The sequence below is a fragment of the Leuciscus leuciscus genome, assembly GCF_965113295.1.
Source record: "Leuciscus leuciscus genome assembly, chromosome: 17".
NCBI lineage: Eukaryota > Metazoa > Chordata > Actinopteri > Cypriniformes > Leuciscidae > Leuciscus > Leuciscus leuciscus.
In genome coordinates this window covers 40475230-40494840 of record NC_138741.1, presented here as the reverse complement: position 1 = coordinate 40494840, position 19611 = coordinate 40475230, and the positions used below count along the sequence as shown (strand labels likewise).

General features: G+C 41.6%; 1 protein-coding gene across 1 annotated transcript in view; it reads right to left on the bottom strand.

The window, feature by feature from the left end:
- Nucleotides 1–3162: 3162 nt before the first annotated feature.
- Nucleotides 3163–19611, bottom strand: part of ttc8 (tetratricopeptide repeat domain 8) — a 29021-nt gene continuing 12572 nt past the window's right edge. Inside the window, exons 8-14 of the mRNA XM_082143531.1 lie at nucleotides 15660–15747; nucleotides 15473–15583; nucleotides 15265–15404; nucleotides 8067–8241; nucleotides 7318–7440; nucleotides 6308–6391; nucleotides 3163–3391 (exon numbers count right to left, since the gene is read on the bottom strand). Of these exons, the coding sequence (XP_081999657.1) occupies nucleotides 3275–3391; nucleotides 6308–6391; nucleotides 7318–7440; nucleotides 8067–8241; nucleotides 15265–15404; nucleotides 15473–15583; nucleotides 15660–15747 (838 nt within the window). The 3' untranslated portion in view covers nucleotides 3163–3274. The remainder of the gene's footprint in view (nucleotides 3392–6307; nucleotides 6392–7317; nucleotides 7441–8066; nucleotides 8242–15264; nucleotides 15405–15472; nucleotides 15584–15659; nucleotides 15748–19611) is intronic.

The following is a 19611-nucleotide window of genomic DNA, read 5'->3' as shown; positions in this document are numbered from 1 at the left end:
GAAGCCCAATGGAGAGAGTGGGGGTGGATGTAAGAGACGTGTCTCTTCTCAGTGATGTGTGAAAAATTAGGGTTTTACAAAACAAGGACCGCCCCTTTGCATCCCCAAAGTGATGGCCTCGTTGAGAGGTTTAACAGGACACTGGCGGAACAGCTGGCCATTGTGTCTGCCAAGCATCAGCGAGATTGGGATACGCACTTGCCATTTATCCTAATGGCATACCGATCCGATGTGCAAGACTCAACCTCTTGCACACCTGCCCTTTTGATGTTGGGGCGGGAGATCAGAACACCTGGAGAAATGGCTTTTGGGAGGCCACCTGATGCGCCTGCTGTGCCCCCGAGCCCTGAGTATGCTTCAGGACTCATTGGAAGCCGCTCATAATTTTGTAAGGAAGCAGTTGTTAAAAGCGGGTACCCGGCAGAAGCGAAATTATGACCTGAAAGCAAAAGGGCGGCATTTCACAGTGGGAGAGCTGGTGTGGGTGTACAGCCCTCAGAGAAAGAAGGGCAGGTGCCCTAAACTGGACTCCAAGTGGGTTGGGCCGTGCAGTGTTCTGGAGAGAATCGGAGAAGTGGTTTACCGAGTGCAGTTGCCTCCGAGGGGTAGGAAGGTGGCCATGCACAGAGACAGATTGGCACCTTATAGAGGAAGTGCCCCAACAGCCCAAACACCGGCCTCCTCCACAGTGGTGCCTACCCCAGAGGGTGGACCAGGACCCTAGTCAAGCACTTCCAGTCCCCTGGCAGACCCACATACAGCCATACCAGTTCTTGAGCTGCAAACCTCGCATTCATATAGCCCGGTTTCAGTTACACAGGAAGGGCAACTGCGGCCTCAGCGTGTCAGAAGGCCACCGAGACGGTTCAGGGAGTTTGTTTGTTCCCTCGAGGTCGAGGAACTTTGTGAAGGGGGAGCAGTCTAACAAGTCTAAAGACTGTTTATGTTCAATATGATCTAGATCAGGGAACGACAACTGGCGGCCCGCGGGCCAAAACTGGCCCGCCAGCAATATTTTCTGGCCCGCCGGATTATTTTGGAAGTCCTAAATGCTGCACAAAACTCTTCCACTACTTGAGAAAAGCCGTAGTCGTGCGGCGATTTCACCGCCGCATACTGTGTGAAACACCCATAGGGAATCATGCGGCGTGGGATTACATTTTAAAGTATAACTGTGCGTTCACACCGGACGCGAATAGCGCGTCAAATTCGCGCCTGCCGCGTCTAGTTATACGCTTGACCACTTTGTGTCCATTCACGCGTCAAAAGACGGTAGCGGTCAGAACTCTGGTGTACTTTGGACGGAGTGGGTGGTCTGACTGACAATAGCCCACTCCCGACATCTTTTGGCAGCGTGTCCGCACTTAATTCTGACCACCTGTACACCTAGCTCTGAGGAGCTGTTTGGTACTGAAACCATTGTCAGTCAACAACATTCTTTTTTTGCAAGGATGTTTGAAATAGTTCGGCAGAAAATAGCCTACTTCATTTGTCAGTAGGGCAATATGATTTTCGTTTATGTTGCTTAGAAATTTGAGTGATAGGCTTTGTCCTATTTAATTTATGTTAGGCTATTTATATTTCATAATTTTTTTCTGTGGCATTTTTTTTCTCTGCTGACAGTACAATGTTAAAATAGCCTAATATTTATATTGACACGAACACAATTTTTCTATAGCATTTATTATAGGCTACTTAATCTCATTCTTTCCGTTAGAGACATTTGAATGTGAGATTATGGAAACGAGATCTAAATTTTGCGGAACCGTCAGGTCGGGAAATAAAGCGGGTGAACACCGAGTGTATTTTAAGCGGTTGCTGAATAGAACCTTGTGGGAGAGGGACAGAAAAAAAACAGTCCCGCGCAGACCTCCTTAAACCTTAGGTGTGTATGTGTGTGTCCCGAATAAATAATAATACAAAAAAAAGGAATAAAGTTCAAAAGTCGGACTGTAAGCGAATGAGTATGATTGCTATTCACACCTTTATTAAAATGGCTGTAATCTGTAACCACAATAGTACTTGATCTGTTTTAAATGATTTCCTTGATATATGCCTAAGGTGTTAAATTAAAAATCAAAATTAAAATTTGTCTAATCCAGTAATCAATTTTTTCTATTTTTGATCTGAGCACAATCAGAAAATCAGAAAACCCATTGTTATTCGTTTTTTCATTTTAGTTCAGGAAATAAATAATGGAAAAACAAGTCGTTTTTCATCTTTTTATTTTTGGTTTTAATTTGAAAAAACGATTGAACGAATGATCCACGGACGGTGACGGACCCATCATATTCCGCGATTATAGGCCTATATAAAAGTATTTAATTTGTATCCATAGGCCTACTCTGTGTAGCTGGCCCGCCATCTACTGGCTAAAAAAAATATTGGCCCGTGGCCAAAGTTACTTGCCGACCCCTGATCTAGATGCATGTATTTTCTTTCATGTGTTATGTGTTCTGGTTGTGTGGGGCTTTAAGGAATGGGCTGTTCTTCTAAAGAACGAGCCTGCGCAGTTATGCGTGGGAGAAAGGGGAGTTCGAGAAGTTTGTGGTTTGCTGGACTGTGTGAGGCTGGACTGTACGTAAGGGATACAGTCCTCCGCTCCGCGTCAGGGTCCTGATCAGCCTGTCGGGGTTGTATTCGCTATAACAACCGCCTCGCTCTACATTATCCCGCTTATTACATGGCTATCTACCAAATAAATCAATAATTTGACACAAAATATTGATTTAAAAAGGAGTTTATTGATTTAAAAACGATTGTATTGCTTCCGCTAAAGAAAATAGCCGTTCCGGTCCTTAGCAACGCTCTGTTTTTCATGGCAACGGTGGCAAAGAAATAACACACCGCATTCTACATTAGAATTCAACCAAGCCATGTAATAAATATATATATTTCACACCCAGACTATACATTTGACTCAGATTTCACAGTTATCTGTGGTGTTTGATGTGTATATAATGTATTGTTTATTGCATTTGACCTGTTATGGATGCATTTATGTTTGTTGATTCTAACACGCTTTGAGCTTGGAAAACAAAATATAAATAAACTATTATTATTATTATGAGCTGAAGCAATAAATCAAGGTGTTGAGCGGTTAGGCTGGTGTGATGGAGCGAGGTGGAGCCGTATCAGAGCAGTACTAACAAAACAATGACATTTTTATAATCTTTTTTTTTTTTTTAAATGATAAACATACATATATGCTAGTCTGTGCAAGTCATTGTGTGATCTCCCAACACTGATGTGCTGAGATGAGAGTTGAGTCCTCCTATAGAGTGGCGAAGTGCAGTCTGAGGTTCTTCAGGATCTGCTGAGTGTCCACATGTTCAGGGAACGCATCCTCAGATCTCTGAGCGGCCGTGTAACTGTTCTGAAGATCTCCAACCTTCAGGCACAAACAAACAGCATTAGATACTCACATTTATTTAGCTGAAAATATATTTCTAAACTATTGTAAATTAGGATTGTAAATATAATTAATATAAATATAATATAAATATATTTTGTCGTTTCAATTAGTAATACTTAATTATAGCTAAAGATAATAAAAAAATAAAGGAGAAGGCATATTCTCATAAAACAATGACAAAGTAACACATCACAGAAAACACACATCAGAGTAACATTAGAGTAACACACATCAGAGTAACACACATCAGAGTAACACACATCAGAGAAAACACACAGAGTAACACACATCAAAGTAACACACATCAGAGTAACACAGAGTAACACACATCAGAGTAACACAGAGTAACACACATCAGAGTAACACAGAGTAACACACATCAGAGTAACACAGAGTAACACACATCAGAGTAACACAGAGTAACACACATCAGAGTAACACAGAGTAACACACATCAGAGTAACACACATCAGAGTAACACGCATCAGAGTAACACACAGAGTAAAGGCCCGTTCACACCAAGCACGATAACTATAAAGATAACGATAAAGATAACTATATATGCGTCCACACCAACGACCGATAACGGTCTTTTTATTCTAAGCACGCGCGCGCCCGCGCTCGCGCTGTCAATGATGGGATAAAAACATCGCCTAGTTAACACCTTTATGTATACAACGCCTTTTTCACTGCAACTTCAGCAATGTTGTCAAAACTAGCGCTGGATAGCCTACCTGAGGTAATTTTGTTACACTATGCTAAACTGCATAATATCTCATCGTTAATAGGCTACTTCTCACCATTTATTCCCAGGATACGACCGATTGCTTTCCATATATCCATATTTTTTAACGTATCCTTGAAAAGGGGGTTTGACTTGTCAAACAGTGGAGGATTTTTTTGTACCTCGACGATTAACTTCTCTGCAATGTCATCTGCCATTTTAAATGCGCGAGACCTTTAAATTAGAATGGATTCTGATTGGCTGTCAGTGTTTTATCGTTGGACAGCTGGAAAAAAAATCGTTCTGAAAGTGATCCCAACGATATCGTTCCTCATCTTTATCGTTATAGTTGTGGTGTGAACTCTGTTATTCTTTAATATGGAGAACGATTTTTTGAATTATATCTTTATCATTATCTTTATAGTTATCGTGCTTGGTGTGAACGGGCCTTAACACAGAGTAACACACATCAGAGAAAACAGAGTAACACACATCAGAGAAAACAGAGTAACACACATCAAAGTAACACACATCAGAGTAACACAGAGTAACACACATCAGAGTAACACACATCAGAGAAAACACAGAGTAACACACATCAGAGTAACACAGAGTAACACATCAGAGTAACACACATCAGAGTAACACACATCAGAGAAAACAGAGTAACACACATCAAAGTAACACACATCAGAGTAACACAGAGTAACACACATCAGAGAAAACAGAGTAACACACATCAGAGAAAACAGAGTAACACACATCAAAGTAACACACATCAGAGTAACACAGAGTAACACACATCAGAGTAACACACATCAGAGAAAACACAGAGTAACACACATCAAAGTAACACACATCAGAGTAACACAGAGTAACACATCAGAGTAACACACATCAGAGTAACACACATCACAGTAACACACATCACAGTAACACGCATCACAGTAACACGCATCACAGTAACACACATCAGAGTAACACAGAGTAACACACATCAGAGAAAACACAGAGTAACACACATCAAAGTAACACACATCAGAGTAACACAGAGTAACACATCAGAGTAACACACATCAGAGTAACACACATCACAGTAACACGCATCACAGTAACACACAGAGTAACACACATCAGAGTAACACACATCAGAGTAACACAGAGTAACACACATCAGAGTAACACAGAGTAACACACATCACAGTAACACACAGAGTAACACACATCAGAGTAACACACATCAGAGTAACACACATCACAGTAACACGCATCACAGTAACACACAGAGTAACACACATCAGAGTAACACACATCAGAGTAACACAGAGTAACACACATCAGAGTAACACAGAGTAACACACATCACAGTAACACACAGAGTAACACACATCAGAGTAACACACATCAGAGTAACACAGAGTAACACACACATCAGAGTAACACAGAGTAACACACATCAGAGTAACACATATCAGAGTAACACAGAGTAACACACACCAGAGTAACACACATCAGAGAAAACAGAGTAACACACATCAGAGTAACACACAGAGTAAAACACATCAGAGTAACACAGAGTAACACACATCAGAGTAACACAGAGTAACACACATCAGAGTAACACAGAGTAACACACATCAGAGTAACACACATCAGAGTAACACACATCAGAGTAACACACATCAGAGTAACACAGAGTAACACACATCAGAGTAACAGAGTAACACACATCAGAGAAACACACATCAGAGTAACACAGAGTAAAACGCATCAGAGTAACACAGAATAACACACACAGAGTAACACACATCAGAGTAACACAGAGTAACACACATCAGAGTAACACAGAGTAACACACATCAGAGTAACACAGAGTAACACACATCAGAGTAACACACATCAGAGAAACACACATCAGAGAAACACACATCAGAGTAACACAGAGTAAAACGCATCAGAGTAACACAGAATAACACACACAGAGTAACACACATCAGAGTAACACAGAGTAAAACGCATCAGAGTAACACAGAATAACACACACAGAGTAACACACATCAGAGTAACACAGAGTAAAACGCATCAGAGTAACACACATAGTAACACACACCAGAGTAACACACAGAATAACACACACAGAGTAACACATCAAGAGTCGTGAGTCGTACCTTCTCAGAGAGTGTGGCGAAGTTAAAGTGTGGCTCGTACATGTGAGGAGACAACGCAGCAGCCGTCTGCAGGAAAGCCTTCGCCTGGGACAACACACAAGTCATGTTACAGCGCTGTTCAATCCTGATACAACACAAGTCTTCCCTTGGTCTCACTCACTCGGATCTACCTCATTATTGTACAAGTGTAGAAACATTAGGAAACAAGTAATATGCCGTTAAATCTCATTATTCATGTATCATACACTAGAGTTGTGTGGGGTGGGGGTGAATCACATAGACATACTACATATAAATAAATGCATAGACGCACTATTGGCCGCTGGATCGTACATCAACGGCGCCGCCATATTGCGGAGGGCAACTTTCCCGTAACTCTCATAACGGGTCGGAATTGAGAACAATGTCTGCTTCGTGTGCTGATTGGGGCTGTGCAAATCACCACAACTGAAAACAGGTCTCAGGGAATTACCTTTCACAAGTAAGACTGAGCATTTGTGTCTGGTCGTATTTGGTCATTATATAATTAGCAATAGTAACGTTAGTTGGACTAAAATAGCTATTGATAAATAAATGATTGTGTGACAGTGACAGGATGTCCATTTTTAGACATACGGCCGATGCGTAGTAAGCCATACTCAAGGTATTTTTATTATATATATTTATTTAACAATAATGCATTAACGTAGGACAGTAGTATTTAATAGTGCATTGACTGTTGCCACATGCTTGTATAAAATTAGGCAGTGATATAGTGTGTGTGTGTATGTGTGTGTGTATGTGTGTGTGTGTGTGTGTGTGTGTGTGTGGTAGTGTGTGTGTGTGTGGTAGTGTGTGGGTGGGTGGGGGGGTAGTGTGTGTGTGTGTGTGTGTGTGTGGTAGTGTGTGTGTGTGTGGTAGTGTGTGTACGTGTGTGCGGTAGTGCGTGTGTGTGTGTGTGTGTGTGTGTGTGTGTGTGTGTGTGCGCGTGTACGTGTGTGTATGAGACGGTTAGGGAAGACTAAACTGACCTGCTCGATTCGGCCTTTCCGTAGCTCTAACACAGCCATGTTATTGTAAGCTTCTCCATGGTTGTTGTTGAAAGCCAAGGCTAGTTTGAAGCATTGGTAAGCCAGAGTCAAGTCACCAATGCCCTGCGCAACACACAGAAAAGACAAACATTTACATGATTAATAACTTGGCTCGTGGAATCAGATTATCCAAATGTTTCAGTAACACTTTATTTTTAGGTGACGTAGTTACAAGTTACTACATACATACAAGTCTAGTAATAACAGTAAATTGTGCATAATTACAAGTAACTAAACCAAACCCTAACCGTAACAAGTACATGTAGGTAATCGTTATACTCAGAACAATGTAACTACGTCACCTTCAAATAAAGTGTATCCAATGCTTCTGCTTTGGGCACAATGGCAATATTTAATACTTTAATACTTTTCCTTCTCAATCAATATCCTATTTTATTACAAACACAAATTTCTAATCCAGCTGATATAGACAATCTCAGAAAATCTACAATAAAAGAGGGATAAAAAGTCATTATACTTTGTTTGTAGAAGTATACCTATCTTTTGCTGCTCTATTAAATGTTTGGTTTCATTGAGTGAAATTATCTTAATCACACTCCTGACTCGATATGAATTACTAAGTGTAGTCAGAGCTGCGATCACTCAGTCCTCGGGACAGGGCCAGGCTCTTCCTCGTCTGCAGACTGTCACACACGTGACCTAAAGCCTGTGTGAGTGTTTCGGCTCACCACTGCAACATGTCCCAGATTGTACCAGACATCGGCCTGCTCCTCGTCGCTGGACACCAGGGCTAGTGCTCTCTCGAAGGAGGACAGCGTCATGTCGTACTGCTGGGCGTAGAAGCAGCACAAGCCCAGGTTATTATACAGCTGGCAGTTAAACACCCCCATCTGCAGCAAACGCCTGGAGACAACCACACAGAGGCTCACACTTTACTGTTTACCTTCACACTTTACTGTTTACCTGCACACTTTACTGTTTACCTGCACACTTTACTGTTTCCCTGCACACTTTACTGTTTACCTTCACACTTTACTGTTTACCTGCACACTTTACTGTTTACCTTCACACTTTACTGTTTACCTGCACACTTTACTGTTTACCTGCACACTTTACTGTTTACCTTCACACTTTACTGTTTACCTGCACACTTTACAGTTTACCTGCACACTTTACAGTTTACCTGCACACTTTACTATTTACCTGCACACTTTACTGTTTACCTGCACACTTTACAGTTTACCTGCACACTTTACTGTTTACCTGCACACTTTACTGTTTACCTGCACACTTTACTGTTTACCTTCACACTTTACAGTTTACCTGCACACTTTACTGTTTACCTGCACACTTTACTGTTTACCTGCACACTTTACAGTTTACCTGAACACTTTACTGTTTACCTTCCCACTTTACTGTTTACCTTCACACTTTACAGTTTACCTGCACACTTTACTGTTTACCTGCACACTTTACTGTTTACCTGCACACTTTACTGTTTACCTGCACACTTTACTGTTTACCTTCCCACTTTACTGTTTACCAGCACACTTTACAGTTTACCTGAACACTTTACTGTTTACCTTCCCACTTTACTGTTTACCAGCACACTTTACAGTTTACCTGCACACTTTACTGTTTACCTGCACACTTTACTGTTTACCTGCACACTTTACAGTTTACCTGAACACTTTACTGTTTACCTTCACACTTTACAGTTTACCTGCACACTTTACTGTTTACCTTCACTGAACACTTTACTGTTTACCTTCCCACTTTACTGTTTACCTTCACTGAACACTTTACTGTTTACCTTCCCACTTTACTGTTTACCTTCACTGAACACTTTACTGTTTACCTTCACACTTTACAGTTTACCTGCACACTTTACTGTTTACCTGCACACTTTACTGTTTACCTTCACTGAACACTTTACTGTTTACCTTCACACTTTACAGTTTACCTTCCCACTTTACAGTTTACCTGCACACTTTACTGTTTACCTGCAAACTTTACAGTTTACCTGCACACTTTACTGTTTACCTTCCCACTTTACTGTTTACCTTCACACTTTACAGTTTACCTTCACACTTTACAGTTTACCTTCACACTTTACAGTTTACCTTCACACTTTTCTGTTTACCTTCACACTTTACTGTTTACCTGCACACTTTACTGTTTACCTTCCCACTTTACTGTTTACCTGCACACTTTACTGTTTACCTGCACACTTTACTGTTTACCTGCACACTTTACTGTTTACCTTCACACTTTACAGTTTACCTGCACACTTTACTGTTTACCTGCACACTTTACTGTTTACCTTCACACTTTACTGTTTACCTTCACACTTTACAGTTTACCTTCACACTTTACTGTTTACCTTCCCACTTTACTGTTTACCTGCACACTTTACTGTTTACCAGCACACTTTACTGTTTACCTGCACACTTTACTGTTTACCTGCACACTTTACAGTTTACCTGCACACTTTACTGTTTACCTGCACACTTTACTGTTTACCAGCACACTTTACTGTTTACCTGCACACTTTACTGTTTACCTTCACACTTTACAGTTTACCTGCACACTTTACTGTTTACCTGCACACTTTACTGTTTACCTTCACACTTTACTGTTTACCTGCACACTTTACTGTTTACCTTCACACTTTACAGTTTACCTTCACACTTTACTGTTTACCTTCACACTTTACGGTTTACCTTCACACTTTACTGTTTACCTGCACTTACTTCTTAATATATTATTTAATTCTGGTGCGCTTAACATTATCGCTACTGTTTAATAGTAGCCTGTGCTAAGTCTCTTTCACGGCCATCATTTGTAGTAAATGCTAATATATTACTGTATCATGCGTGCTGAAGTTAGCCTGTAACTATGTGATGTTTAATATGTTAAATCGTTGCCCTGCCTATTCAACAGGATAGCTCTAGGCTAAGCAGGCTTAAACAAGGTTAACTATCCTCTTACCGATCGTGATGGCAAATCCCCATCAGCTGTTACTTTCGGCCGGCGTGGCGTGTCCATTTTTATTCCGGTTCCCATATTAACAGGTTAGAGCTAGCAAACTGCCTGTGTGACACGCACGTCTCGCCGAAAACGCGTGCATGCTAGAAATAGAATCGACGCCCATTTTTTTCACGCGACACGCAAGCGTGTTGGAAGCGTTTCCAGGCAAAATAGAATAGAAAAATATGATTAGATGTAATTTTGACACTAATACATACTAATAAATGACATTTAGATTTTTAGAGGTTTTGACATAAATGTAGATATTGTTGTAATTTAAAAAAAATAAAATAATAATTATCGATATTCAAAAATTGCACTTGTCAATACAGAATGAAATACTCTGTAGCCTATATTGCCGTCAATACTGCAGACGGTTATCTTTGCTGTATCAATAGGCTATATATTTATGTTTAACATGAATGATAGGCCTTCCACAACTCTCTCCCCATATGTCGAACAAGGGTGATCCAAATCCCGAGATAGCCCTCACTGTAGGTCACCTAGCAGCAGCAGCAGCGCCGCGTCAGACACGTTTCTGGTGTGCAAAGACATAGAAAACGCCACGCACACGCCACGCAGCTGACACACAACAGAAACGCCACGCACATGCCACGCACACGCCACGCAGCCTTAATGTTCATGATCACTCTCTTCCGTCTCTGTGGCTGTGCATTGATGTGCATAAATTATTATAATTCAAATGAACTATCAGTTATGAACAGCAGCCAAATTAATTATATTCATAGCACATTTCTGCCCATATCCTGGGCATCTGATCTTTTGCAGACCACCTGATTGTGACCTACTGTTACACCAGAGAGGATATGCAAGGCAATGCGTCATCCACGTAATACTCAGTCATTCGAAGCCATAGACTGTAAAAAAATATGGACGTAGTGTCCGTGACGTCACCCGTAGGTTTCTGGAGACCGTTTTTGAAGCCTAAAGTGGGCGTGGCCTACCGTCGCCATCTTGGCAGCGCGTCACTCCCGAATTTATTTATTTTTACAGTCAGACAATGAGCTGAGGTAACGTGACGGCTAACAGACAGCAGACAAACGGCTAATGATGACTAATGACAGCAGCAGCGGGAATCCACCTGTCACTCAAAAGTGGACACCCTTAATTATGCAGAAATTTAAGGCTTAATATAATGTAAACGGATGAGTTATAAAAAAAATCACCCCCCTCACAGTCGTCATGAAGAGAAAAATAAGCTATATAGACCAAAGCCACTTTTTGCACCAGGCTGTAAAAAAAAAAAAATTTGCTGTAAAGTTGGGCATTTTAACATGGGGGAGATGCAGATTTGACTCACTTCTGCAGCCGGTCTCTAGTGGCCAGTCGATGAATTGCCGTTGAATTCACTTCTGTGTTGGTTTCAAGAAAGAGACAGGGAGGTTGCCGCTTGGTCGAAGCACGAGAAGCTCGGCTGGCAAGTGACGTTGCACATCAGGAAAGGCGCCGTGAAGCTGAGGAAGAGGACGAACGCAGTGCTCAGCTGGCAAGTGACGCTGCTCACCATGCTAACATGAGAGATAAGGAAACACCTGAGATACGAGCGGATCGCCAGATGCATGACTGTCAACGACACAACATTCTGAGAGAGGAGGAGACCCCTCAGCAGCAAGAGGAACGACGAGCAAGGGAAACCACGTGCCCGTCTGGAAAAGGCACGAAAAGACAGTCGCAACCTTGCTCGATGTGACGATACAGACTTCTTCCAAGAGAAACTTCATGGTGATTATAGGCACATGCTGAGCAAGACCTCACTGTTTGAATGTCCTACATGCACACATTGTGGTGCCTATGTATGGAAAGAGGAGAGAAAAGGATTCTGTTGCAACTCCGGTAAGATTAACCTTACATATAACGCCACAAATCCCAAGCCTGGCTCAATCCCACCACAGCCTCCAGATGCCATTAAGGACCTTTTCCTTGATCAAAGTTTTGTGAAGCAAGCAAAACAATACAACAATGCGCTGGCAATGGCAAGTATTGGTATTAAAGAGGTAGCTATGCCTGGCTTCAACCCAGGTGTGCGTATACAAGGCAAAGTTTATCATTACATTGCCGGCCCCCTTCCTGAACAAGGTCGCACACCACTCTTTGCTCAGATCTATTTCCACACTCCTGCTCATGAGCTGGAAAACCGTCGAGCCCATGCCTCAAACAGTGATCTGAATGAAGATTTTTTACTGAGGACGCAAGAGGCCATTCACATGTGCAATCCATACGTGCAACAGTTTAAGTCAGCCATTGAGTATGTCAGGGGTTTTCAACTGGTTCTGTGCCAGGGACCACCATTCTGACTAACAAGTAATCGGCGGCCCACTATTGTGTGTGTAGTGTGTGGATTCCTTTGTCAGATAGCACAGTCAGACGTCGAATTGAGGAAATGGCTTTTTTTTTTTTTTTTTTTTGAGTTTGTCATGTCATTTTACTGTGTACTGAACCTATTCACGGCTCCATCAACATTTCATGCCAAATCGCTATATTTCCTTGTTTAAAATGTACTGCAAGATGCAGTTTCTTTCCAAATCGCGATAAGCGCCAAACCTATTTTTAGCCTAAACACGATACATCCTCTCGACTAATCAGAATTGTCTCTCTCTCTCTCTCACCCTCAAATCACTCGCGCGTATCGCGCCAGACGCTCAATTTGCCTCATTCGTGCGACCGCGCCGCGCTAAACGCCTCATTCACGCTGCAGGACCTCCAGATGCGCGTAAACGTGTCTTTACATTGACTTGACATGAAAATCACTTGCGCCAGACGCTCTATTCGCGTTTGGTGTGAACGCTACTCACTCACTCACTCACTCACTCACTCACTCACTCACTCACTCACTCACACAAGGTCATGTTGTGATTTGTTTTATGTAAAGCAGACAATGGTTCTACTTTTTATGGGTTCGACACTTTACTGAATGCCAATGTATTTATTACTGACTGACTTTTTTTTAAGACAAACTTTTTTTTATGGAAAAAAAGTGATTTTAATAGTGAAATTACATAGGCTGGAATGCATGTCACGGACCACATGCAATGCCGCCGCGGACCACCAGGGGGCCGCGGACCACCGGTTGAAAACCAGAACCAGTTGAAAACCCCTGATCTAGAGGATGAACAGGTCATCATGTTCAATGATGAAGGCGCTGCCCAGAACCTGTTGGACTCAGGGCCACCTGCCACCACACTGACCGCCTTTTTTGAAGCAATGTCTCTTCATCCACACATGCGACACATTGTGTATGTGTACCCATTGTAGACAATGACCAAGAAGTAGATTCTGTTATGGAGGAGGCTGCAAATGTGACCTTTGGCTCAGCACTGCGTGAGGTATTCGCCACTGCAGAATCTGAGGGTCACCACATGTACCCAACTGAGTTTCTAAATACCCTCTGCCCATCTGGTATGCCTCCCCATCGCATCACTTTAAAGGTGGGAATGGTGATCATGCTACTTCGAAACTTCAACCAACAAAATGGACACCGCAATGGATCGAGATACATCATTGAACAAATCCTGCCTCATCTTTTGGTTGCGACTTCTGTGGTCGGTGTCAATGCTGGACGCGCATTACTCATTCCACGCATCATCCTCATCCCATCTGACAACATATTTCCATTCACCCTGCGACGTAGGCAGTTTCCGGTGAGACCCTCCTTTGCCATGACAGTGAATAAGTCACAAGGCCAGTCTTTGCAACGTGTTGGTGTCTTCTGCACAAGAGACTTCTTCAGTCATGGTCAATTCTACGTTGCAGCCAGAAGAGTTGGCAGATCAAGCAGACTTCGTATTCTTGCTCAAGATGATGAAACAAACAAAAAGCTCCACTTTCTGAGCAATGCTGTCTATAAAGAGGTGCTGACACAATAACAACATGTAATCTTCAAGAACAGCCAGTCTGCACTAACAAAACACACATATCCACTCTAAATATATACTCCAATGCATCATTATGTCAGTATCAGTATTTGTCTTCGACCATGCACAAATAAAATGTCACTGAACTTTTGCTGTGTAATTGTAACAATGAGCACTCAAACACACCAAACCAACAATTACTAAAAACACACACAAAAACTGATTTTGCACGGGCACTTTGCACTTGTTAATTTAACCTAGTAAATCTGCATCCTAACTCGGAGAAAACCCCTCAGCTGCTCTACATTCACTGTAAATCACGCCGTCAAGGGACTCATTGCTTTTATAAATATTCATTTAATATTTATTTTATTCATAAAATAAACACCAGCAACAAATGTATAACGTTATAACACATTTATTCCTCCGCCAAGCGATGTAGTTCCAGAGAGGTTGTTAAGCAACACAGCATCACACACCACTCGCACGTACACATAGTAATAATAGAAAACTCTCTTTATTTTGCCTTATAATAAATCGTGATAGTACCGTGATTTGTATGGATTAATGACATGAGTGTATCGATACACCCCTATTTATAGTACTTTTTTGTTATTATTTTATCGAGGAAAATGATATTGTGATAATTATAGTTCTATCGCCCAGCCCTCCTGAGAACTGCTGTCAGAACCACTCGACAAACCTGAAAAGCCCTGATTAGCTCATGTGTGTCTTTGTTCTGTTGTATTTATTTGTGCTATTGCTTGTAGTTTGTAGACACGGGTCAACAACAAGAAGTATCTTATTTATTTATGACTTTTTTGTGGTGGTGGCAGTGGAAATGATTAACTGAACCGGATTGAGAATGGAATGGAGACGTCTGTATGTACTGTACGTTAGTTGAGATGTTACGGATCAGATGCTGAGTTTCAGAGGTCAGGTGACCAGAGGCAGATCTCATGAGTGTTTCTGCAGGTCGCGTGTGTGTGTGACGGAGATGAAGAGTAACAGAAAGCGATGTCACCTGTAGAAGCGCAGGGCGATCTCGGGCTGGTCTGTGTAGAAGTGGTTGCTGCCGATACAGGCGATGGCCTCCACGTGTGTGTTGTCCTGCTTCAGGACCTCCTTATAGTACTCAGTGGCCGAGATCACGTTATTCATTTCCTGGAGGACACAGTTAGTCAGATCAAGCCAAAGCTCATCCAGTGAAGTGAAGATGAAGACACAGATACCTCATGTATGCGAGCGATCCCCGTGAGCAGCGTGACCTCTGCGGGGAAGTGATCCAAGCCCTGCTTAAACACATTCAGGGCCGTGATGGGCTGATCCAGACGCTGGTACACCTGCACACACACACACACTCACACTCTTACTGGTCTTACTGGGACACAGGCACTGGAGCTGCAGCACTGACCTCACCTTGGCCAGGTAGAGGTATGAGTCCACGAACTCCTGCTGAGCGAGCGCGGACCGGAACTGCTTCTCTGCCTCACGGTGCAAGCCCAGTCTACAAACACACACACACACACACACACACACACACACACACACACACTTCATCTAAATCTCTTCATGCAGGTCACAATGATCCACACACTTCTGTAAGACAGGATGCGTTTACACACAGAGAATCAGATCTTTTACTCGCGTCTGACACAGATCGGGGTTAGTTGCACACGTGTAAACACACACACCCGCACGAGATCCGATATTCCCCCATCCGATCTGAGCCGCTTCCACATGTGGTTTTACATCAGATCCGTATCCGATATCTGGACATCCGACCTCTAAACACTCATATCCGCTTCCCCTTGAGCTCAAGCCACCACAGGGCGAGCACTGTAATGTTGTATAATGAGGCGTCTCTGTGTGTGCTCGCTGCTTCATACTGAGGAGGAACTTTACATCTATCTTTGTGAACATAGAAACATTCAGGATCTGGTGAACCTCTGCCCGTGACTTCACTACTGAAACCTACACTATATTCCTCAGAACTCTAGATATGAGCTGTGGATAAACAGAACTTCCTCCTGGTCTATATATCTGTTCCGTCATGACGGCTGTTATCGTGTCCATGCTGGCAAATTTGAATTTATTTTTTTATTTGATCAGGGACAATGCACAAAAAACATTAGTCTAAAAAAGAAGAGATGTCATGTGCCAGGTTATAGCAAAAAATGCTAATTTCCACCCGCAGTCCCTGGACAGGTTGATATCATACTTACAAAAGTTCATAAAATATAGAATAATACATGGAAGCATTACTTCACTCACATCATAAAAACACTCTCCACTTCAGGAATCTATCACTCACTCACTCACTCACTCACAGTTTACATCATTCCTATCACGGTCATTCAGTGCGTACAGGTTTGCTTTGATAATAACCACTGTTTGGTCAGGCGTGTAGAAGTACTATAGTTTGTGAATGAAATAATTTCATTTGGAAGAATGTTCCAAAGGCTCACTGCTTTATAAGAGAACGATTGTTGACCATATGTGGTTCTACATCTGGAAACGCTGCACTCTCCTCTGACTGTCGACCGTGTGGCTCTAGAGATTCTCTCCGAATTTAGTGTGACAAATTTTCTCAAAGGGGGAGCAGTGATTGCGGTGTTTTCTTAAGTTAGTTGTAATTTACGTTTATTTGAAAAAAACATTGAGACCGTTTTGTAAACGTTTAAGGTCAGACAGGACGTCTGCAACCATTCTGCAATTTTTTGCATCTCGTTTGATAATTTGTCAGCAACCTCCAGCTCGTTTTCCCCAGAAGTAAAGATCACCGTATCATCAGCGTACATGATTACGTCAACGTCCGAACACACTCGAGGGAGGTCATTTATATAGATGCTGAAAAGCAAGGGTCCCAAAATAGACCCTTGCGGCACTCCCATCGAGGTGGCTCTAAACGCAGATTGAATGTTATTCACTTGTACACACTGATGTCGGACGCTCAAATAAGATCTTATCCAGTTTTGGGTGTGCTCAGAGAGACTATATTGATTTAATTTACTGTAGAGTATCTGGTGATTGACAGTATCAAAAGCTTTACGCAGATCAAGGAAGACTGCTCCCACCACCCTTCCCTGATCCACATATGCCCTGATAGTTTCCAGGAAGTAGCAACAGGCAGAGTCTGTTGAGTATTTCCGTCTGAAACCAAATTTGATTGGATTTAAGAGAGCTTGTGAGTCAAAGTAGGTGGTAAGTTGCTCCGCCACCGTCTTCTCGAGCACTTTTGACGCAGCTGGGAGGATGCTTATTGGACGATAATTGTTCATGTCATGTTTGTTACCAGACTTAAATATAGGGGTGACAATCGCAGGTTTTAGGGCTGCTGGAAAAATACCCTCACTAATCGATTGATTGATCATTGTTGTCAACGGATCAGAGAAGATGTCCTTATATTGTTTCAGAAAAGAAGTATCAAGTCCATAAATATCTTTTGCTTTGCTGCTGTTTAGTACAGTAATTATTTTTTCAACTTTAGTTTGAGTTATTGAGCTAAGATTAAAATCAGATTTGTCACTGATTATGAGAGGGGAATGAGCAGTTTGAAAATTCTGAGCCAGTTTTTGGACAATGTTTAAAAAATATTCATTAAAATTTGTTGCTATTGCAAAAGAGTCTTCAATAATTTTTCCATTAATATTGAGACAAATATTCTCACATTTTGACTTTTCTTTTCCAATCAATTTATCAATAGTTTTCCATATCATTCTACTATTACCTTGTGCATTTCTAATGATTTCAAGAAAAAAACTGGCCTTGGCCTTTCTAAGCTCAGCTGTAACTTTATTTCTTTGACTTGTATAGGCAAATCGATCCGTTGTTAGTCCTGATTTTATAAATGTTTTTAGCGCCACATCTCGCTTTTTCCTCATATCCCAAATAATTTTGTTGAACCATGGCAGATTTCGTTTTGCATGTCGCTTTCTTTGCTTATTTTTTGTATATTTGGTTAAGATGTCATTTACAGCCAACATAAGATCATGACAGCCCTGTTCACAAGATTTTTTCTCCAGGATATCTGCCCACTTTGTTTGTTTTAAATCTTTTTCAACCAGTTGTAAATCTTTCTTTGGAATGAATGTGATACACATTTTACTATTCATTGGTTTTTCGTTCTTGCACCTTGTTTTTATACATTTTCTAGCTACTAGGGTTAAATTGTGGTCAGACATGCCTGTGATTAGATTATAAGTTTTAATTATTCTCTCGGGTTTATTTGTCAATATTAAATCTATTAAGGTTTGAGAAGATCTTGTTATACGAGTTGGTTTACTTAATAGTTGTGTCATTTGAAAAGGTTGTGTTATTTCTTTAAGTTTGTTTCTACATGATTTCTCAAACCAATTTAAATTAAAGTCACCTAAAAGAATGACTTCTTTTCCATCACATTGTTTAAGTAAGTTACCAAGAGAAATAAAGAAATCATTAGTAGCTTTAGGAGGTCGATAAATTGCTAATACACAGAAAGTCATTTGAGGAGATAAAGTAATAGTAGTCCCCACACACTCCAAGTTACAATCACTGATGTCCAGTTGTTTACTTTGGATGTGATCTTTTACGTAAATCAGCACACCGCCGCCTTTACCCTTGTTTCTGTCGCGTCTATACAAGGTGTATCCCGACACTTTCATTATAGAAGAGGGAGTAGTAGGAGTTAACCAAATTTCCGTTAAGCAAAGATCATCAAGATTTGAGTCCGTTAACAAATGTTCAATCTGCTCAGTCTTTGAAACAATGCTGCGGATGTTTAAGTGTCCTCCGAAAATGCCCTTCGGCTTTATTTTCGGGTTCCAAAGCACACTCGCGTGATTCACAGTCTGAAACAGTTTCATTTGCTGCTGTTTAAGTAAGGCGGCAGTATTTGCAATTGCTGCTGGCTTAGCGTGGATCACTGATGTTAATATTTTCTCAGGAATGAACTTAGGAGCAGAGTTTGTCAGGGGGTTACCTCGTTTTCCCACGCTGGAGCCTTGAATATGGGTCAGCGGCGCTTCCACCCCATGAATGGGAACAGCTGATTGTAGAGCGTCCACACGATTTTGATAATCCACAGGCCTGGGGTTTAGATGAATATCCCCACATAGAAGCATAGAACATGCTCGCCCGTCATTTAAAACGTTTGAGTATATGGTGTATTGGCACCATGAAGCAAGTGGCATTGGCACGACTATGTCTGCGAGCGCCGTGGCCTTCAGCAAAGTATGGCGTTCGCGTTCACGAGTTTACATTTACATTACATTTATTCATTTAGCTGACGCTTTTATCCAAAGCGACTTACAATTGCTAATTATATCAGAGGTCGCACGCCTCTGGAGCAACTAGGGGTTAAGTGTCTTGCTCAGGGACACATTGGTGTCTC